This window comes from Nelumbo lutea, chromosome 6 (assembly GCF_056320005.1).
Source record: "Nelumbo lutea isolate HS-2025 chromosome 6, American lotus-T2T, whole genome shotgun sequence".
Taxonomy (NCBI): domain Eukaryota; kingdom Viridiplantae; phylum Streptophyta; class Magnoliopsida; order Proteales; family Nelumbonaceae; genus Nelumbo; species Nelumbo lutea.
Window position 1 is genome coordinate 68634961 of NC_142689.1, and position 18851 is coordinate 68653811.

Consider the following 18851-nt stretch of genomic DNA (forward strand, 5'->3'; position numbering starts at 1 on the left):
AGGATCAAGGGGCAGGTATTTATTTCAAAATTGGAATGAGAGATAGGGAGTATGATACCCACCATCCCATTGCCATTCTTATAAGGGAAAAAAAAATAAGGGTGACATGAAGAACTTACTTTGCTTTTGTTATAGATTGGATCACCAAACAAAAATGTCGTTTCTAACTTTGTAGAATACAGCACAAATTTAGATTGAGTCGGTGGTGAGATGTTGGTTCCTTCAATGTTAAACTATTATCCTCAATGAGTTTATGTTGGTTCCTTAAATTTAGGAGATCATTAAGTGTTCTTAAAGTTAAACCTTTCAATTAATGAACACGTAATCAGTTTGACAAGTTCCATCCACAACGCGTTTGTAAATGGCGCTTGCATCAAACAAGGAGCCACACTTTTTCCTATCATCAACACCTACTCTTCCATGTGACATGTTTCTCTGGTTGCTTCGTGGCACTTCCATTTCCTACATGCATTAAAACATTATGGATTTCACGAATTTTAATTTTAATTTTAAACTGGTAAATTACCACGTACGAGTGGGCTGATGTCCCCTTCTTTCCCTACCCAATATTTATTCATTCATGCATCTTCATCTAAACCTTTATTTCTCGTTTAAACACAACGCAACTTGGGCGATCCCAATCCAAGCTCGAACCGATTCAGCTCTACGGGTTTGAATTTTCAATTCTCGGACTGGGTTTGGGCTTTAGAATTTAAACTTTTCTATTTTTCAAGTAAGACCTGGGATAGATATTAGATAGCCTGACCCAATAGAGATTAAACTTGAATTGAAAATTTTGAATTTGACCTCAAACTTGATTCATGCTCGGGCCTTAAAGCCTAAATCTTAAAATTGGGGCGCAACTTACACACCTAAAACTGCATTGAGATCTGCGCGATATTTGATGCCCCTAATCAATTAATAAATGATCAAAATTCAAAGCGGCGTTGGTGGTGCTGCCTTCGTTTTGCTTAGGAGACAAGGCGCCAGACCACTCGTGTGCATCATATTTTTATTGTTTCATGTATTAATTATCTTGTTGATCTTATTAGTTAGATCCATTCCACACTGAGGCCACATGACTAGCTCATGTCCCATGGAATATTTGATTCTTGGTGTCTCCCCTTTCAATGGTTCAACCTCACTCTTATATGTATATATATATATATATATTGTTTTGGGGCACCATTGCCATATCTGGCTAGGCTTTTTGACAAACACAAATGACTTTTGCAAAAGCCAAAGCTCAATTTCATGCCCGCTCTATCAGCTTGCCCTCTAGACCGCATCCTCTCACCGCTAAAGTCGATGAGCAGCTGTGCAGATTAAGGGCTTCGCAACCATCATCGTCATCTTCCTCTCTCTCCTTATCGTCGCTGTCATCACTGTTGGGTGGCCTTGAAGGCTTGTACCATGGGATTGACGATTTGCTTCAGCTACCACTCGCTCAACAAGCCTTGGCCCATGCTAAGTGGGCCGATGAGGTGTTGGCGGATGGATCCCTCTGGCTGTTGGATGTGTGTAGTAGTACAAGGGGTGTTCTTCTGCAGATGAAGGAATCCGTCCAAGAGCTTCAGTCATCCCTCCGTAGAAGAAGAAGAAGAAGAGATTATTATTCTGCTCTAGCCCAGGATGTCAACGCATACTTGCTGTCGAGAAAGAAGCTGATTAAGGAGACCCGCAAGAGTCTTGCGGAATTGAAGAGAACCCAGAACAAGTGTGGCTTCTCCTCTCTCCTAGACAAAGACCGCCATGACATTGTCGCCATTGTTCGTGTGCTTAGAGAAGTGGATCAATCACACTCTCCGTGTTTGAAAGTCTCATGGTCTCTATGTCTAGCCAAGCAGCTGGAGGTTGGTCTGTTGTTTCTAAGATATTAGTGCCCACCAAACGTGTGCAAGCAGAGCAAGACAATGATCAAAACATGTGTGAAATGGAGAAGTTAGATTTTGCTCTGAGTAGCCTCATTCGCCATAAGACAGACAAAAGCATCATTCCAGTAGTCCAAAATGCACAGAAAGGATTGGAGGGACTGGAGTTGTGCACCCAGGGCCTGGAAGATGGATTGGAATGCGTTTTTCGGGGTTTAATCAAAATAAGAGTTTCCCTCCTCAACATCCTCAACCACTGATAAACAAGCCTTCGGGGATCCTTCCAAATACTCAACCACTGATAGTCTTTACTCTTTCTCTCTCTTTCTCATTGTCATTCTGTGTTTTTCAAGGGAACAGCCGATGGATTTCACTTGTAACCTCTTTGTACATGAAATCAAGAGGAGACATGCATTTGTATGATATATTTTCATTCTAAAATATAATCAGATATATACTCTTTGGCTATATATAGCACAAGTATTGTGAATATTCACTTTTTTCTTTTGCCTTTTACTGTCTGTCCTATGTGAACTTTTGAACTGAACAAATTGGGTTACAAAATTTATAATGTAATCGTATTTTATAAATGGAATGGGAACAATGGATATGATACTCCACCAAATCTTCAATCCTATATGAGTTAGAAAAATAATGAAAATGTTAAACGCTGAGATTTAATTTGCCCCTTTATTTGTCATGGCTATAGGGAAGTAAACAAACAAAAAGCTATTTATGGGCTTAGATGGCTAGATGTTTGAGATGTACTCATCACATGTATCTCATGGATCCCTCCCTTTGGGGTTGAAGTGTTGGGTCATGCATATTTTGTTGGGAGGAGATCCCAACTCTCCTATTCAGCCTACCCTCAAACATTTCAGCCCATAAGTAACAGAACATCTAGACCTCGCTGAGGGAACATCTGTTCAGCCTATCATCAAACATGTTATTAGATGTTAATAAGAACGTTTTCTCCAGTTTAAAAGGAGCGAAAGTGAAGTTGTTGTGCTTGGGATTTGGGAGTTGCCACGCTCTATCATCTATCTAACATGTCTCCTTATTTTTGTAATGATATTTGTGTTGTTTATGATGTGAATCCCTATAATGTAATTGATGTTGGGAACAATTGGAATCTAATTGAATTTGATATTAATCAATGACTTGTGATCTCAATCCCAACATTGGGCTTCATATCTAATTAAATTTTACAAGGCCGAATTCTTTACTTCTCCACACCGTCTCCCTCCATAACTTTAGCTCTGGTTCACATTTTTTATAAGAAACCCATCTATCTATTCATGTGGGATCCTAATTTCTTGTCGACTGAGAATCCGGCAATAAGATCAAGATCTGCATCTTGATCTTGCTGTGCACGTGGGTTCGATTATGTCCCCTTGGTTCCACAACAACCCTAATATAATTCAACGATCTAATTTGTTGGTGATAATTATCTTAGCCATTCAGTTTGTACAAAAAAAGTTAACAATAGAGTTGTGCATGAATTAATGGCTGGCTTAGATATTAATGCTCTTTCCTTGTTCAAGAGACAAGGAGCTAACGGGGCTAAAACATCTGAGACATGGCTCTTGATAGACTGCAATGGTTAGACAGGGTATGTGCGCCCAACCCAACCCCGGCCAAACAGTTGGGATTAAAGTTTAATTTGTTGGGTTGAGTAACATTAGTGTGAATACGACCCTGAAAAAGTTTTGTCGAAGATCAGATCAGACTCTTGGGAAGTAGACATGGTCTGTTATAAAATGTTTGCCAGTTCTACCGACATCTTTTCTTTTTTGTTTGGGAGACAAGGTTGTCACACCACCCAAGCAATAATAAGTAATCTATTATATATATGTTATGATCTGACTTCTGAGTTCAATATGATGATAGAGAGTTGGGGGACATATGGAATAAACACCGCTGAACATGCATTTAGTTGAGCCACATGAGGAACAGAACATGAGATTCCTTATGTCCCTAGCTCCTTGTTTTCATCTAGCTATATATAGATTGCCAAGAGTAAGCGTCTCTCTGCAAGACTTATCTAACATTGCAGTGTTAGCTCAATAACCTAAAGGAAAAAATGGCTGCCTCTCCTTTCAACCTGAAAACTCGTTACCATGCTCGATCTATCAGCTTTCCCTCTAGATCGCATCCTCTCACTGCTAGAGTCGAGGAGCAATTATGCAGAATGAAGGCTTCAGAATCACCCTCCTCATCGTCACTGTCTTCAATATGCCACAACCTGGGTGGCCTCAAAGATCTGTATGATTGTGTGGATGATCTGCTTCAGCTGCCGCTTACCCAACAATCCCTGGCCCGTGAGCAGCACGAAAGCTGGACCACTGGCGTGTTGGATGGATCTCTCAGACTGTTGGATGTGTGTGGTACCACAAGGGATGTGCTTCTTCAGATGAAGGAAAGCCTGCAACATCTTCAGTCATCCATCCGTAGAAAAAGAGGAGACTCTGGTATGGCAAATGATATTTCCACATACACCTTGTCCAGAAAGAAGCTGATTAAGGCCATCCACAAGTCTCTAGGAGATTTAAAGAGAACAGAGAACAAACACACCTTGTCCTCGTCCTCTCTCCTGGGCAAAGATCATGACCTTGTTGCCATGGTCAGTGTGCTCAGAGAAGTGGAAGAAATCACTCTCTCCACCCTCAAGTCCCTCTTGTCTTTCTTATCTAGACCAGCAGCACTATCAAGGCCAAAGGGTTGGTCCTTGGTTTCCAAACTGATGTACAACAGACGTGAGATGGCAAAGGAAGGGGAAGATGCGGACTGGTGCGACATGGAGGAAGTGGATATTGCACTGTCTAACCTCATCAGGCAGAAGCCAAGCAATAAAGATGGTGAAATTGTCCAGAAGGTGCGGAAACAACTGGAAACGCTGGAGTTGAGCATTCAGGATCTTGAAGATGGATTGGGATGCATTTTTGGGAGTTTAGTGAAGACAAGAGTTTCCTTTCTCAACGTCCTGAACCATTAGCTGTGTCTCGGCTATACCATACTAGATCTATTTCTCTAGTCTCCCAAGGGCATCCCAAGTTTTTTCTCAAGGAACTGCCTATGGATTCTATTGTACCTTCTTGTACATGTACACGAGAGTTAAAACTTAAAACAAGTGTATATGATAAATTTTCAATATAAATTGGTATACTGCTCTTTTGTTACACAGTTTCTATCTATTTTAATTATATGTTCACTTGGTCAAATCTATTAGAGGCTTAAATCCTAACCAGATCATTAAAGTTCCATGGAGAAGAGTATGACCCAGTTCATCACTCTAGCTAGCGTTACAATGAGAAAAGTGGTGAAAATAAGTTCTTTGTTGTCTGTTAACTTTCATTTTTAGGAATGGGGTTCCGACAATTTATGTTGGCAATAGACAAGCAAAAGATCACAAAACAAAAGAAATGGCAACTTCTTTCTAGATTATGGAAACCTACTTTTCTACCTTCCAAATTTAGTCTCCTAGCTAGGACGGATTTCCAAATTAAATTTGAAATCAAAGATCACAGTAACAGATGGATTTCTACATTTTGTGACAGAAATTAAGAAAACAGGAAACGACCACAATGAAGAGTATATGTCTTAAAAATGTGAGAAGATGTCTTACCCAAATAAATAAATAAATAAAATGTGAGAAGAAAAAATGAGATTCCCTTTGCCACATTATTGTTATCATATATTATAACAAAATGTAACTGCTTCATGTTCCATGATGCTTCCATAATGTTTAAATTAATTATAAACAAAACAATGGACTAACCCTAAACTAACTAACTATATATATATATAGATATAGATATCTAATTTAATTATAAAGACCATAAAGATTCTGCACATGAACGTTCTGCACTTTGTCTCCTATTCAGTATTTCAGATGGTTAATTAACTGGCTTGGCTTTTAATTCATTATTTGGGCACGCTGAAATGTGAAGCGAACCCACCAAAATAGCATTACTATATATCTTCAATGGTAGAGATATAATCCTATGTACATTTCTTCCTTTCGGAATTAAACCCAAAGGAAAGAAGTCATAAGATCATTAAAAAGAAAGAAATTAAGAAAAAAAAGCGGTTCTTATAGATTCCTCCACCTCATAAGTTTTCATAGAGGCCATATAATGTGACGTGGGACAATAGACGTATAGTATCAATATCGATGTATTTAGATATGCTTAAATACATCCATACAAAAAGGTCTCAAATGTTTGGGTACCAGGCGTATAAATATTTAATCCTCGTTATGTTGTATGAATGGATCTCACCTATAACCAAAGGGAGACAATTGGAATCTTGACAGCCTTGAAATAAGTCTATGTTACAGATATAATATGTTTCTGATCTTAATCATGGTAGTTGACCTGTTATTTAATTTGTTGAGATATATTGTATTAATCATCTTTGGTTGATCGATCTGATCTGTGTATAAATTAAAGAACTTCTGTTATTAATTGCTCTGGAGAAATCCTCCTAATAACTACTACAACAACAATAATTTAGAGTAATCATTCAATTGAAAGTTCTTCTGTTGAGGGTAGAGCATAACCAGATCCAGCAATCCGTATGCATGATTAAGGTGAGTCCATGACACGGTTTTAACACTAAGCTCAACGCAACCGAATTCATGGGTTAGATCAATGTGCAGACTGGCTTTGCCGATGGAAGTAGACGGGTCGACAAGGCCAAACTTGGTGAAACTCGACTGAATATTCCACTGATGAGATCATATAACTTTGGAAGAAGTTTGCTTTTTCTATTCTCTGTCATCAACCAAAGTGGGGGAACAAAGAGAAAGATCATTAACCAATAGACAATTTGAAATTTGAGATTCAATCCTTTTCTGTTTCATTATTTGAATACTAATCTTTTCATAAGCGTATTGTATGCATATACTTGATTTCATTCTACAGAAATGTATAGACGTCCAAAACTCAAAGGAGTTTCCAATGGACATATATATTTAATGGTGATTGAGAATGTTTAGGAGGGAGACTCTGGTTTTGATCAAACGCCTGAAGACGCAATCTAAACCATCCTCAAGTCCCTGGATATTCATCTCAACTTCAGCCAATTGATTCTGTGCGTTCTGCAGTCCGCTGCCCATGCATGACTTTTGGCAGTTGATCAGAGCATACAAAGCACCATCCAATTTCTCCATCTCACTGCAGCCATCCTCTTCTTCCCTTTCGCATGCTATGCGCTTTGGTTGCATCAATTTTGAAACCAAAGACCAACCACTGGTCTTTGATTGTGCCTTTGGCCCTGATACAAACGACAATACGGACTGGAACACCGAGACAGTGATCGCTTCTACTTCCTTCAGTACGTTGGCAATGGCAACAAGGTCAAGATCTTTGCTAATGAAGAGAGCCGAGGAGGTGTGCTTCTCCATCTTCTTCAAATCTGCTAGACATTTGTGGATAGTTTTATTAATCTTCTTCCTGAATGTCATGTAAGCACCAACTTGGGTTGCCAAACCAGATTCTCCGCCTCGTTTCCTCCGGAGAGATGATTCAAGTTGTTGCAGAGATTCTTTGAGCTGTGACAAAACATCCCTAGTGGTGCCACAGATGTCCAACAACCTGAGAGATCCGTCCAACACCTCGTCTGCCCATTTGGGGTGGGAGAGAGCTTGTTGGGTGAGTGGCAACTGAAGCAGATTGTCCACACACTCGAACAAGTCATGGAGACCATTCAAGTTGTGGCAGAGTGATGATGGTGATGATGAGCAGGAGGAGGATAGGGCTTCGGAAGCCCTTAACCTCTGCACCTGTTCCTCAACGGCAAGAGTTAGAGGATGAGATATGGAAGGCAAACTGGTAGAACGAGCATGAGAAGGCGCTGTAGGAGTTGCAAGGGTGGTAGCCATCTTCTCTTTTAATTAACAGGCCAGAGAAACCCAGTTATCTATGTTGCAGAGAGAGAGAGAGAGAGATGAATATGTGGCCTCACCACCTCTGGAACCTTGTTATATATAGGCATAGAGGGAGAAGAAGAGAAGAGTAAGGAGGAGACATGAAGAATCTCACCCTCCCAAGTCCCAACTACACTTAAGCTGTCATGCGGTGAAACTTGGCCACGAAGCTCAGGAATCAAAATATCAAATATAAAATGTGCACACACGAGTAGAGTGGCAACATGTCCCCCAGACAAGAGATGAGGACGGGCACATATTTTATAGCTTAATAAGATGGAATTGAATGAACCACGTTGATCTGCCCTAGCATAGTTACGTGGCATTCATCATCTTATCATTTTCCATTTATTTGCAAATCTTCTGGATGATTTTTATATCATATAACGCTACTTCTTCCCACCATGCATGCCGGAAACAATTGGCATATTGACAGCTGGCCTCTTTTTGATTCAACCTAATTATTACTAGAAGAAGAAGAAGAAGTTAATTCACGTGTGCTGGTTTATATGATTAAAAAAAAAAAAACTTCATCACTCGTGCAGCTGCTTTCAACTCCTGAAAGCCCTATTTGTTGCTTCTGGGAATGACATCGAGAGAAACATAAAATACCAATGCCACGTGAATACACATGCTTGTGTAAATTAAAACAGAGTTTGGCGCTTCCTTCCTCCCTCTCTCTCTCTCTCTCTCTCTCTCTCTCTCTCTCTCTCTCTCTCTCCATTCTCGGATTGGTTTATTTTGAGAGTCTGAGACGTTTCACACACCCAGCAAGCAACGCCTACAGACAAACACATGGGGCCGCCAAATGGCAATGCTTTAATTTGTTGATTTTGACAATAAGCCAAATACCTATCATGCATTCATTAGTTTAATTGGCTTCTAAAAAGCTTGTGTTTGTATCATACATACTTTCCCACCCACACGTGACTGGTGTTCCCCAGGCCAAGACCTATCACTCAATTTGGACGAATTGGACGATCCAATAAGACATTGAATTGGATCCTTCCAAAAATATTTATTGGATTTGACCAGATCCATCTGTAATGTATTTATATTGGATGGGTTCCGATTGAGTCAATATCCAGTCCAGTCTATTGATAGAATATAAGAATGCAGGTGTTAATGGACCAAACACGTTTGGATCGGAAGAAATCTAAATTAAAACCAATTTGGACTGGACCTGTTCTATTTGTAATCAATTCATATGGGACCGGATAAGATTGGACCAAATCCGGTCCAATTGACACCCCTACTTGTAGTGAGCTGAACATTATATTATCCACCCGGCCGTGCAAGAAAAAAATTGCACTTTGATTGGAGGCAAATAAATAAGCATTTGCCGGCATGGAAATTAAAAGAAGAAAAAAAGAAAACGTATCAAGATTCAAGCAGAGAGGCATTGTAATTAATTGACATTTGCTTGGTAATAACGGGATCCCAGACTACATTTAGGAGGAAATTAAAGCAAAGTATAGCGAGGGGTGATGTATATATATAATTGGTAGGTATTACTGGCTAAGAATGTTGAGAAGGGAGACCCTTGTTTTGATTAAATGCCTGAACAAACATTCCAAACGGTCCTCAAGTGCCCCGACGCTCATCTCCAACACCTTCAACCATTTCTGCACATCTTGCATGGCCACCGCTTCATTATCTTTGCACGACGATGACCTACGACCACCACTGACGAGGCCACACAATGCAGCATCCACCTTCTCTACTTCATTGGCGTAGTCCTCGTTTTGCCCGTCACACGCTACTCCCAGTACTCTTCTGTTGTGCATCAATTTCGACACCAATGGCCAACCGGCCGGCGCTGCCCTCGGGCCGGCTATGAAGGACAAGATCGAGTCAAGGATAATGAGCGAAAGCCCTTCAACTTCTCTCAGAATACCAGCCACAACCACAATCTCATGGCTGTTGTCGTCTGAAAGAGACGAGCCATGTTTCTTCTCCATTCTCTTCAAATGGCTCATACACTTGGGTATCACCTTGCTCATTGTCTTTCTACAGGACATGTATGAAACAATGCTACTTTCTAAGTCATGAAACTCGGCAATGTTCTTCCTCCTCCGGAGTGCCGACTGAATGCCGTGCACCTGCTCTTTCATCTGCAACAAAACGTCTCGGATGGTGCCACTCACATCCAGTAGCGTCAGAGATCCATTCAACACCTCGTCCACCCATTTACAGCGGGGTTGTTGGCCATGGACTACTAGTGCAGAAGCTGCCTGGCAGGCGAACGGCGGTTTAAGCAACTTCTCAATGCTTTCAAGCAAGTCGGCCAGACCAGTAAGGCCGTTGCACAGTGATTCCACTGTGCGATGGGACAATGATGAAGGAGAAGACGAAGACAACGCTCCCCAGTCACCCCCCAATTCCTTCAGCTTCTTCTCAATCTTTGACATTAGAGGATGAGACACAGAGGGAAAGCTTGCAGAACGGACATGGCGGCATGGACTCTTCGCCATCAGGATTGAGCCAATCATTCTATATATTTTTTTTTCTTTTTTCTGCTGCCACGCTTGGCTCAATCTCAACGATGGGTCTGCTAAATTAATTTGAAAATCCTCAACGGATGATGAACAATTCTTATAGCAATCATCAAAAAAGCGATGGAAGTCGTATTATGGCTTCGCTTGTCAACGTCAAATTAGGATGTAGTTCAGAACTTAATGATCTGTAAATGGGACACCCTCTGTATAATTGTCTTAGCTTCGTTAAACAATATGATTGAAAGCGAGAGATTCTGCGGTTGATCCAAATCTTATAATTATTGGTCGAACCATGCATGCATATATTAAAACCATGTGTGCTGATATCACCGTGTCTCCCCGACAGACCCTTAACAGAACTTTGACGTGTACGGTGCACTGGCCATCACATTGTTTAGTCGATGTAGATATGTACGTTGATGCAGCTCCAACTTTATGATTGCTCCGTCCTACCAAACGCCTGTTTTTTAATGCGTTTTGGCAAATGGCAAAACTAATTTATAAGTTCCATTCGGTTAGCAATATCAATACCGTAGGGCTTCTTTGTTTCCTCTTAACTCTTATATCTAAGAGGAATCTTTTGATTTTAAGAGAAAAATAGATGTTAGTTTCCTTTTATCTCTTAACTTTTAAAATGTAATTACAGAATTTGTTTATTTTTCAATTATTCTCCCAAAAACAAATAAAAACTCTCATATATGGGATCAAAATAGATATTTGATAATTTTCAGAATTCAGAATTTAGAATAATATTCTTTGCATTTAAGTTGAGAGAAAAAAAGTTTAACAGTACTAATATACCTTTTCATATAATTATTGCACTTTCAAATGTCTGACTTTTAGAACAAAAAAACAAGCTCTTAGTTTCTTGGGGCCCAATTTTGGTTCATGAGAATAGCAGTATGTATTCTACAATCTGAATTAAAATTGGTCATTTCCATTTTAAGTGTTTGATTGGGCAAAATTATATTGGAATTCCATTCCCATTTCTAGTGGAATGGTCTGGTCATTCCCTCCCCCTCCCCCTTGAGAATGAAATTTTATTCCAGCTGATTTTAATTCCCATTCTGATTTCCATTTGAGCCAAACAAAGTAACAAACAATAAACAATGAAAGCAGACCATTCCTATTCCAATAGATTTTGATTCGAATTCTGATTTTGACTGGCAATTAGATGGACCCTTTTTCTCATTCCCCCCAAAAAATGCTAGCAGGCAGTTTATTAATTATTAGCTTCATCAAATGAACAAGGTACAAACATGGTGGGACAAAAGTTGTCCTTCATTTTGTTTTTGCTTTCTCATGGGGCTTACTCTGCCTGTTGTGCGCTATACATGCAGCGCGCTAGCAATATTAATTTGTGTAAGCGCTTTCAGCCTTAGCCAGGATACAAAATGACAATAATACACACTCTAACGTTGTCTTTGGCTGAACATTGAACAAAAGTGCCGTGACCTTGGTGTGAGACAGAAGAAACGGGACTTGATCATCCTTTTGGAATAGAGGCCTTTTAATTTATGTGCCAACTTGGTTGGCTAAGGGGTGTTTGGTACTGTGGCATAAAAACTGTGATGTGTTGTACTATTGGCCCTGTTAGTGTGTTCGAAATGTTAGGTTTTGGAACTCACCACACCTTTGATAATGTTCTAAGTATCAGGATTTTGAAATATAGATATGCATGTTATCAAAATAAACTAAATCAATGTTTATTGAGTGCATGTCACAAGGTGTGGGCGTATTATGGAAACAAGAATTTGGTAGATTCCAATATCTGCAATATTTTGCATTCTTGCATTGAACCAACCTAATTAACTCGTTCTAAACAACATATATTTTTCATGTCGCGCATTCCGGAACAGAAGGGAATAGGCATCTATGGTACCAAACACCTCCCAAGTCATTTGCTCCTCTCTTCAATAAATAGTGGCATATGCATCCACCAGCTAGCCTTAGAGATCCACCCATCACATCGTATAGCTTAGCAAAATCATCAACACAGTTTGCAGCTCAACGACGATAATGATGAAGGGATTGCTTCAGAATTCCTGAACAATTCAAGTAATTGCTTCTCCGATCCACTCTAAGGCTATGTTTGGTTTGAAGGAAAAACTAGGGAAAGATAGGGAAACCTTTATAAGGTTTTTAAAGATTTTTTCCTTCAAAACAAACATACTCCGCTATAAGGGTAAAAGGATGAGATTTTTCTCTTCCTAACTAGCTAGCCCAAAACAAAGGAGATGTGTCACTCGATCGATGTGAAACTCAACTCAAAAGGCCACTTCACTTTGTAGCTTCCAAATATACATATATATACAGAGAGAGAGAGAGAGAGAGGGAGAACTCTGTGACAAGGGGAATTGAAGGACAGCAGAAAGCATCCCGACGCCTTCATCTTCTAACAGTACTGATATGGTTCTGATTTGTTAATTCAAAAATAGTGGGCGATGTTGGTTCACTGTCTTAGTTCAAACTCTTGTTGACATATGAGATCCAATCCAAGACATACAATAAACAAAACTATTAACTAAAACATGTTAGCCCACGAGACCAAGAGGGTAGTAGTAGTAGTACATTGTCTCCCAGACAGAATCAACTGTTTCTTAGTTATTAATTAATGAAATGGTCATCGATCTCTACTCTACACAACGCTACTTAATTTACTGAGGGTCGTTGTCTTTCCAATGAGTTCACATCAATTAAATTTTGAGGGAAGAGGAAGGATTCCAGTACTGTCCACCACTTGAGGATTGGTAAGGTTAACTGAATCGGTCGGTGGCAACAAAGGAAGAAGATCATCAACCAATAGTATAGGTTTGTATGTTTGTGGGACCATACAATATAAACCATTGTCTCCCAATCCCTGAATTTGTTCAACTGCTGTTCTGCTTCTACCCTTGTCATGAGACAGATGCAATGGGAAGGGGGATATATAGATAACCCGCCAGACCCAACATGGCAAAGACATTACGACATCACAATTCTCAGTGATGAGACACCACCATAACCATTTCAACAGCCCGTAAGCGCTTACTGTTGTTAATATTAAAGGACAAGGAGGGATGGGCCAAACACTCCCGGCCGGCGGGCAGGTTGCATACATCATACCTCTCTACAATCAATTATCGTGGAGATCAACCAACTGCAGACATGCAGACATAAAGAATCAATCAAATATCTCCTCCTGCAATCCCATTGCCATTTGCCAATTTAATATATCTCTATGTTGGAAACCGGAGGGCCACTATGTTTATTATTCTGTGGAGGGAAACAGAGAGAGAGAGAGAGCTATCGTTGTTAGTAGATTAGCTGAGCCGACACATCATGACAAACCAAACCTCCGTCACGAAACCAAATCGTAGATTCAATCTAAATCAAGACCCACCTCAACCAATTAGATTACAGCACGTCCTGCGCGTGTCGATCCAACACAGCCCACTGCCCACCTAATAATAGTAAAAATGTATGCTGCCGGAATGGCTTTCACCAATCAAAAACCCCCCCTTGAAATATCTACCTTCGCCTGTCCTGTGGGCAATTTGAAAAGGGCTAAGTTTTTTTGTATTAATCAGCTCTTTTCTTACTGAGATGATAATGGCGGGATGCACCACCGCCGGGACAATTCATCTACGTATATAATTAGGATAAGTTGCTGAAACCTTCCCCAAAGTTTCACATATAGCTGAAACCTCTTTTGAAGTTTGGTAATTGCAATTATCTTCCTTCAACTTTCTGGCACAGTTGCAAGTAGACCCTTTTGTTCAACTCCTTTAACAAGAGGCATAAAGATGCATAAATATGTTCAAAATACCCATGCGGTTACCATTGAGGTTGTTTCTACAGTAAAAATAATACAAACTTTATGAACAAAAATATGATGGTTTAAAGTTGTATGTTTACCTTTGAGTGATTGATTTGAAGGGAAAATTTGGAAAATAAATTAATCTCATAAAAGAGATTGGAAGGGCTTGGAATACGATAAATATGAAGAGAAAATTTAGGAAAAAAAAAACATTTTGGCCAAAAGTAATTGAATGGGTATTTTGGACATTTTTGTGCCTCTTTGTTAAAGGATTCTAATAGGGCTGTCTACTTGCAATTATGTCAAAAACTCCAGGGGGTTATTGCAACTACCAAACTTTAGGGGAGGTTTTAGCAATTTACCCTAAAATTGTGCCTAAAATAAAGAAAAAGAAAATTTATTTACTTGTTAACTTATATACATATTATATAAATATAAGACTTATATATATATATATAACATCCAAATCCATGATAATTGGATCAAATAGCAACTCAGGTATTGGACATTTGGACTCAGTTGACAAAACTATGTTTTACTTCTCATATGCTGGGGATAGGTGGCATAAAACTATGATATGTCTAGCCTTGTTTGTTCAAATGACGAATCATATGTTTTAGATCATCAAAACTTCTCCATCATTAATGTTTCTATTATTAATGAAATCTTCTAATGAACAATCCACATAATTGATACCAAATTTCTGGTTACCCAACATTATATAAGAAAGTAAACAATTTGCTTGGTTTAATCTATGCAAAAAAAATCCAATAAAAAAGAAATCTATTAGGAAGATTTGAGAAGCAAAAATCGGATAGACAATATTTTATGTGGAGAAAGTAGAAAAAAAATGACAAACTTAGGGCCTCTTCATTCCCTTCCTTTCCTTTCCTTACCTTTTCCTTCAAACCAAACATAGCCTTATCTCTTATCTTTTAAGAAGAATCTTTTAACTTTAAGAGAAAAATGGTTGTTCGTTCCTCTTATCTCTTATCTCGTAAAGTGCAATCATATAATTTTTTGTTTTCCAATGATACTCCTAAAAAGGCAAACAAAAACTCTCATATATGAGGTCAAAACGAATATTTGATAATTTCCATAATTCAGATTTCAAAATTCAGAACAATATTTTGTGCATTTAGAGTCATAGGAAAGAAAAGTTCACCAATACCAATATACCTCTTAATGTAATTATTGTACTTTTATATGTCAAACTTCAAAGCAAACGAATAGGCCCTTAATATGCTATGTTTTTTGTCACCAAAAAGTGTAAGAATAAAAAAAAAATATCTCATTTGATTTAACTAGAAATGAAAGGACATGATGAAAGTTCTTTTTTCTCTTTGTTTCATTGAACTCTTCAAACACCCTGTGAGAAATTAGGAACTTTTTTATTTTGCTTAACAAAGCACATGTTTTGAGGGAAAAGGCTTAGTGATAGCCATATGAGATCCATTCATTATATAGATATTAGAGTTTGATTACAAGATGTAACTGAAGAGATAAAAGAGATAATCATAAAAAAGAACAAAATAATGATAAATCCAGGATAAGAATGACTGTGATCATGCATCATTGGCATGTCCATCTAGAATCCTTAATATCCCCTCACAAGGTGAACGTTAGGGAGAGAATGTTTGGCTTGTGACATAGCCAAGAGAAGCATGGTCCACTGAAAGGTTTGGTCATGATGTTGGCCAGCTGATCTCGTGAAGAAATGAACTTAACAACTAGAGTACCTTTGGTGACATGATCCCGAACAAAGTGAATGTCCAACTCAACATGTTTGGAAATGAGTGAAGAATAGGATTGGCACTAAGATAGGTGGTGTCAAGATTGTCACACCACAAAACTGACAATTTAGGCAATGGGAAACCCATCTCACAAAGCAAGGAGTGTAACTAGAGAAGCTCTGAGGTCGCCACAACAACACTCTGATATTCGACCTTATTGCTTGATTGGGAAACTATGGGTGGCTTTTTGGACAACCAGGAGAGAAGAATGGGACCAAGATAAATACAGTATCCCCCTTGAGATTTTTTATTGTCTGGGAAACCAACGCTGTCTGCATCACTGAATGCATGAAAAGAAAGAGAAGATGAGGGGGTGAGGCAAATTCCATGATGAATGGTATGTTTTAGGTTTCGTAGTATCTATTTGACAGCCTTCTAATGAACAGTGGTGGGAGAACCCATAAATTGACATACTTTATTAACAGAATAGGTGATGTCAGGCCTGATGAAGGAAAGATATTGAAGTGCACCAACTATTTGTCTATACTCCAAGGGATAAGAGAGAGGATCACTATCATGCATGTTTGGATAAACAATAAGAGGAACTCATTGGAGTCAGTGTTGGTTTGATATATATCCTCAAGATGAAGCTTTTGTGAGAGATCAATTACATAGCGTTGTTGATGGAGAAAGATACCAGATTTCAGTTGAATGACTTCAATACCCAAGAAAAAATGCAGTGAGCCCATGTCTTTGACATCAAATGAAGATGGCATGCGACTAACGAGTTCATTAAGATGTTGTGGGATAGACCCAATAATGACAATATCGTCCACATAGACAAGAGCAAATATACAAGCAACTTAATCACGATGAATAAGCAAAGAATTATTAGACTTAAAGCATATGAAACTTTGAGATAGTAAGAAGGAACACAATTTTGCATACCAAGCCCAAAGGGCTTGTTTAAGCCCATAAAGTGACTTTTGAAAAAGGCAAACATGATTAGGTTTAAAAGTGTCAATAAAGCTTGGGGGTTGCTTCATAAATATTGTTATAGAGATATACCCATGTAAAAATGAATTTTGGACATCCAATTGCTTAATAAGCCAGCCATGTGAGAATGCAATTGTGAGGAGAAGTCAAATTGGTCTCCATATAGTCAATCCCCTCTTGTTGGGTGAAGCCTCAAGCCATGAGTCAGGCTTTGCAGCTAGCAATAAATCCATCCAGGTTCCTCTTTAGTTGAAATACCTATTTATAGCCTACAATATTAGTGTTGGGGTTATGTGGAACTAACTTCCATGTATTGTTCTTCATTAAGGTAAGACATTCATCCTCCATAGCAGCTCGTCACTTGGGATGGAAGAGCACTTGTTTCACAGAGGTGGATTCTAAAAGGAGGCTAGGGAAAGGGTGTTTGGAAGTCATATAGAGCTTCTTAGGGTTAAATATACCTACTTTAGCCCGAGTAACCATTGGATGGGAGTTAAGAGGTTGTGGTATAGATGGGTTAGGTTGTAGCTGAACCGGCATTGATGTGGATGCAATGGTTTGGTCTTGGGTTAGGGGTATAGGGGTGGGCTGAACATGAACAGAAGTAAGCATGTTTGGGTTAGGCATTTCTTCATGCATGGGTTCAGATAATAGTGCAGGCTTGGAGTGAGGGAGTAGTTGTAGCTTATTGGGCCTCGATACATCAGATTGTAATGGAAGAAGGGGTGGTTTCATAAAAAATGACATGGCATGAGACAAAAGTCCGAGTTAAGGCAATATTATAGCACTTGTACCCATGATGAAATGGATTATACCCAAAAACACACATGCCACAAATCTGAAATCAAATTTGTGATTATTATAAGGTCTTAGGCACGGAAAGCATGTGAATCCAAAGGTTCTAACCATGGTGAGGTTAGGTTTATGTTGAAACCAAGGTTCAAAATATCGATACACCTGATACGCCGATAGAGGCATATCGGGAGAATCGATACACATTTTGGAGGATTTTTTTTATATTTTTTTCGCAATTGGTTCAAGGGGGTTGGTTTAGGCCTCCCCTACCCCCTGAACCGGTCAAACCTTCGATACACCCACTGTAGGGACGTATCGAAGGGGTCTCGGAACAATACGTATCAGATACTTTGAACCTTGGTTGAAACAAGCTCTTCCATGGTGATTTGTATCCAAATATATAGGTGTTGGCAATCTATTATAAAGAAAAACTATTGTTTCAAAGGCATCTCACCTAAATCTTTTAGAGACAGAGGCATGTACCAACAAAGTGAGACCCATATCCACAATCACACGATGGTGTCTCTCAATTGTGCCATTCTACTAAGATGTATGTGAGCAAGAAAGCCTGTGAGTGATTCCATGTTCAATAAGAAATTGTTTAAAAGCCTAATACTCTCCACCACCATCTATTTGAAGAGATTTAATAGAGCAATTTAGGAGCTTTTCCACCACTGTCTTAAAGTTAATAAAAGCAATCAAAGCATCAGTCTTAGAAACCAGAGGATGTATCCAAGTGAACTTGCTAAAAGCATCAACAAAAACAATATAATATTTAAATCCTTGAATTGAACAAAAAGGTGTTGGACCCCATAAGTCTGCAAGCACAAGAGATAATGGAGCAATAACATGAGACTCTCTATAGATGAGAAAGATAACTTGTAACTCTTGCCTAGCTGACATGAGGAGAAAAATGCAAGAGACTTATTTGAGCAAAGAGGTAATTTATTATAAGAGATTACATGCCACACAGACTGATGAGCTAGATGACCGAATCAGTGGTGCCACATATCAATAGAACATTTTTCTCCTACTAAAGCCCAAGAATGATATTTTGTAAAGTTAAACAAATGAGAACATTGCTACTGATTGACATGGTTGATGGATTTTGATAGCTTCTAAGCTCTGACACCATAACAAAGCATAGGTTTTGAGAGAAAAATCTTAGTGATAGCCATATGAGATCCATTCATTATATAGATATTAAAGTTTGATTACAAGATGTGACTG

The 18851-nt window shown here is 38.9% G+C and overlaps 4 protein-coding genes across 4 annotated transcripts; 2 read left to right on the forward strand and 2 right to left on the reverse strand.

Annotated features, from left to right (window-relative positions):
• Nucleotides 1–1223: 1223 nt before the first annotated feature.
• On the forward strand, nt 1224–1880 carry LOC148849470 (uncharacterized). The gene has a single exon (XM_088951418.1). It carries the CDS (start codon nt 1224–1226, stop codon nt 1878–1880), a length of 657 nt encoding a protein of 218 aa, XP_088807544.1.
• A 2053-nt stretch (nt 1881–3933) lies between these two features.
• Nucleotides 3934–4990, forward strand: LOC148849471 (uncharacterized). Its single transcript, XM_088948196.1, has one exon. The coding sequence runs from the start codon at nt 3955–3957 to the stop codon at nt 4864–4866; it is 912 nt and encodes a 303-aa protein (XP_088804322.1). The 5' UTR covers nt 3934–3954; the 3' UTR covers nt 4867–4990.
• Nucleotides 4991–6846: 1856 nt separating this feature from the next.
• LOC148849472 (uncharacterized) lies at nt 6847–7758 on the reverse strand. Its single transcript, XM_088951419.1, has one exon. The coding sequence runs from the start codon at nt 7753–7755 to the stop codon at nt 6847–6849; it is 909 nt and encodes a 302-aa protein (XP_088807545.1). The 5' UTR covers nt 7756–7758.
• Nucleotides 7759–9183: 1425 nt separating this feature from the next.
• On the reverse strand, nt 9184–10360 carry LOC148849473 (uncharacterized). Its single transcript, XM_088952483.1, has one exon. The coding sequence runs from the start codon at nt 10290–10292 to the stop codon at nt 9312–9314; it is 981 nt and encodes a 326-aa protein (XP_088808609.1). The 5' UTR covers nt 10293–10360; the 3' UTR covers nt 9184–9311.
• Between the last annotated feature and the right edge of the window lie 8491 nt (nt 10361–18851).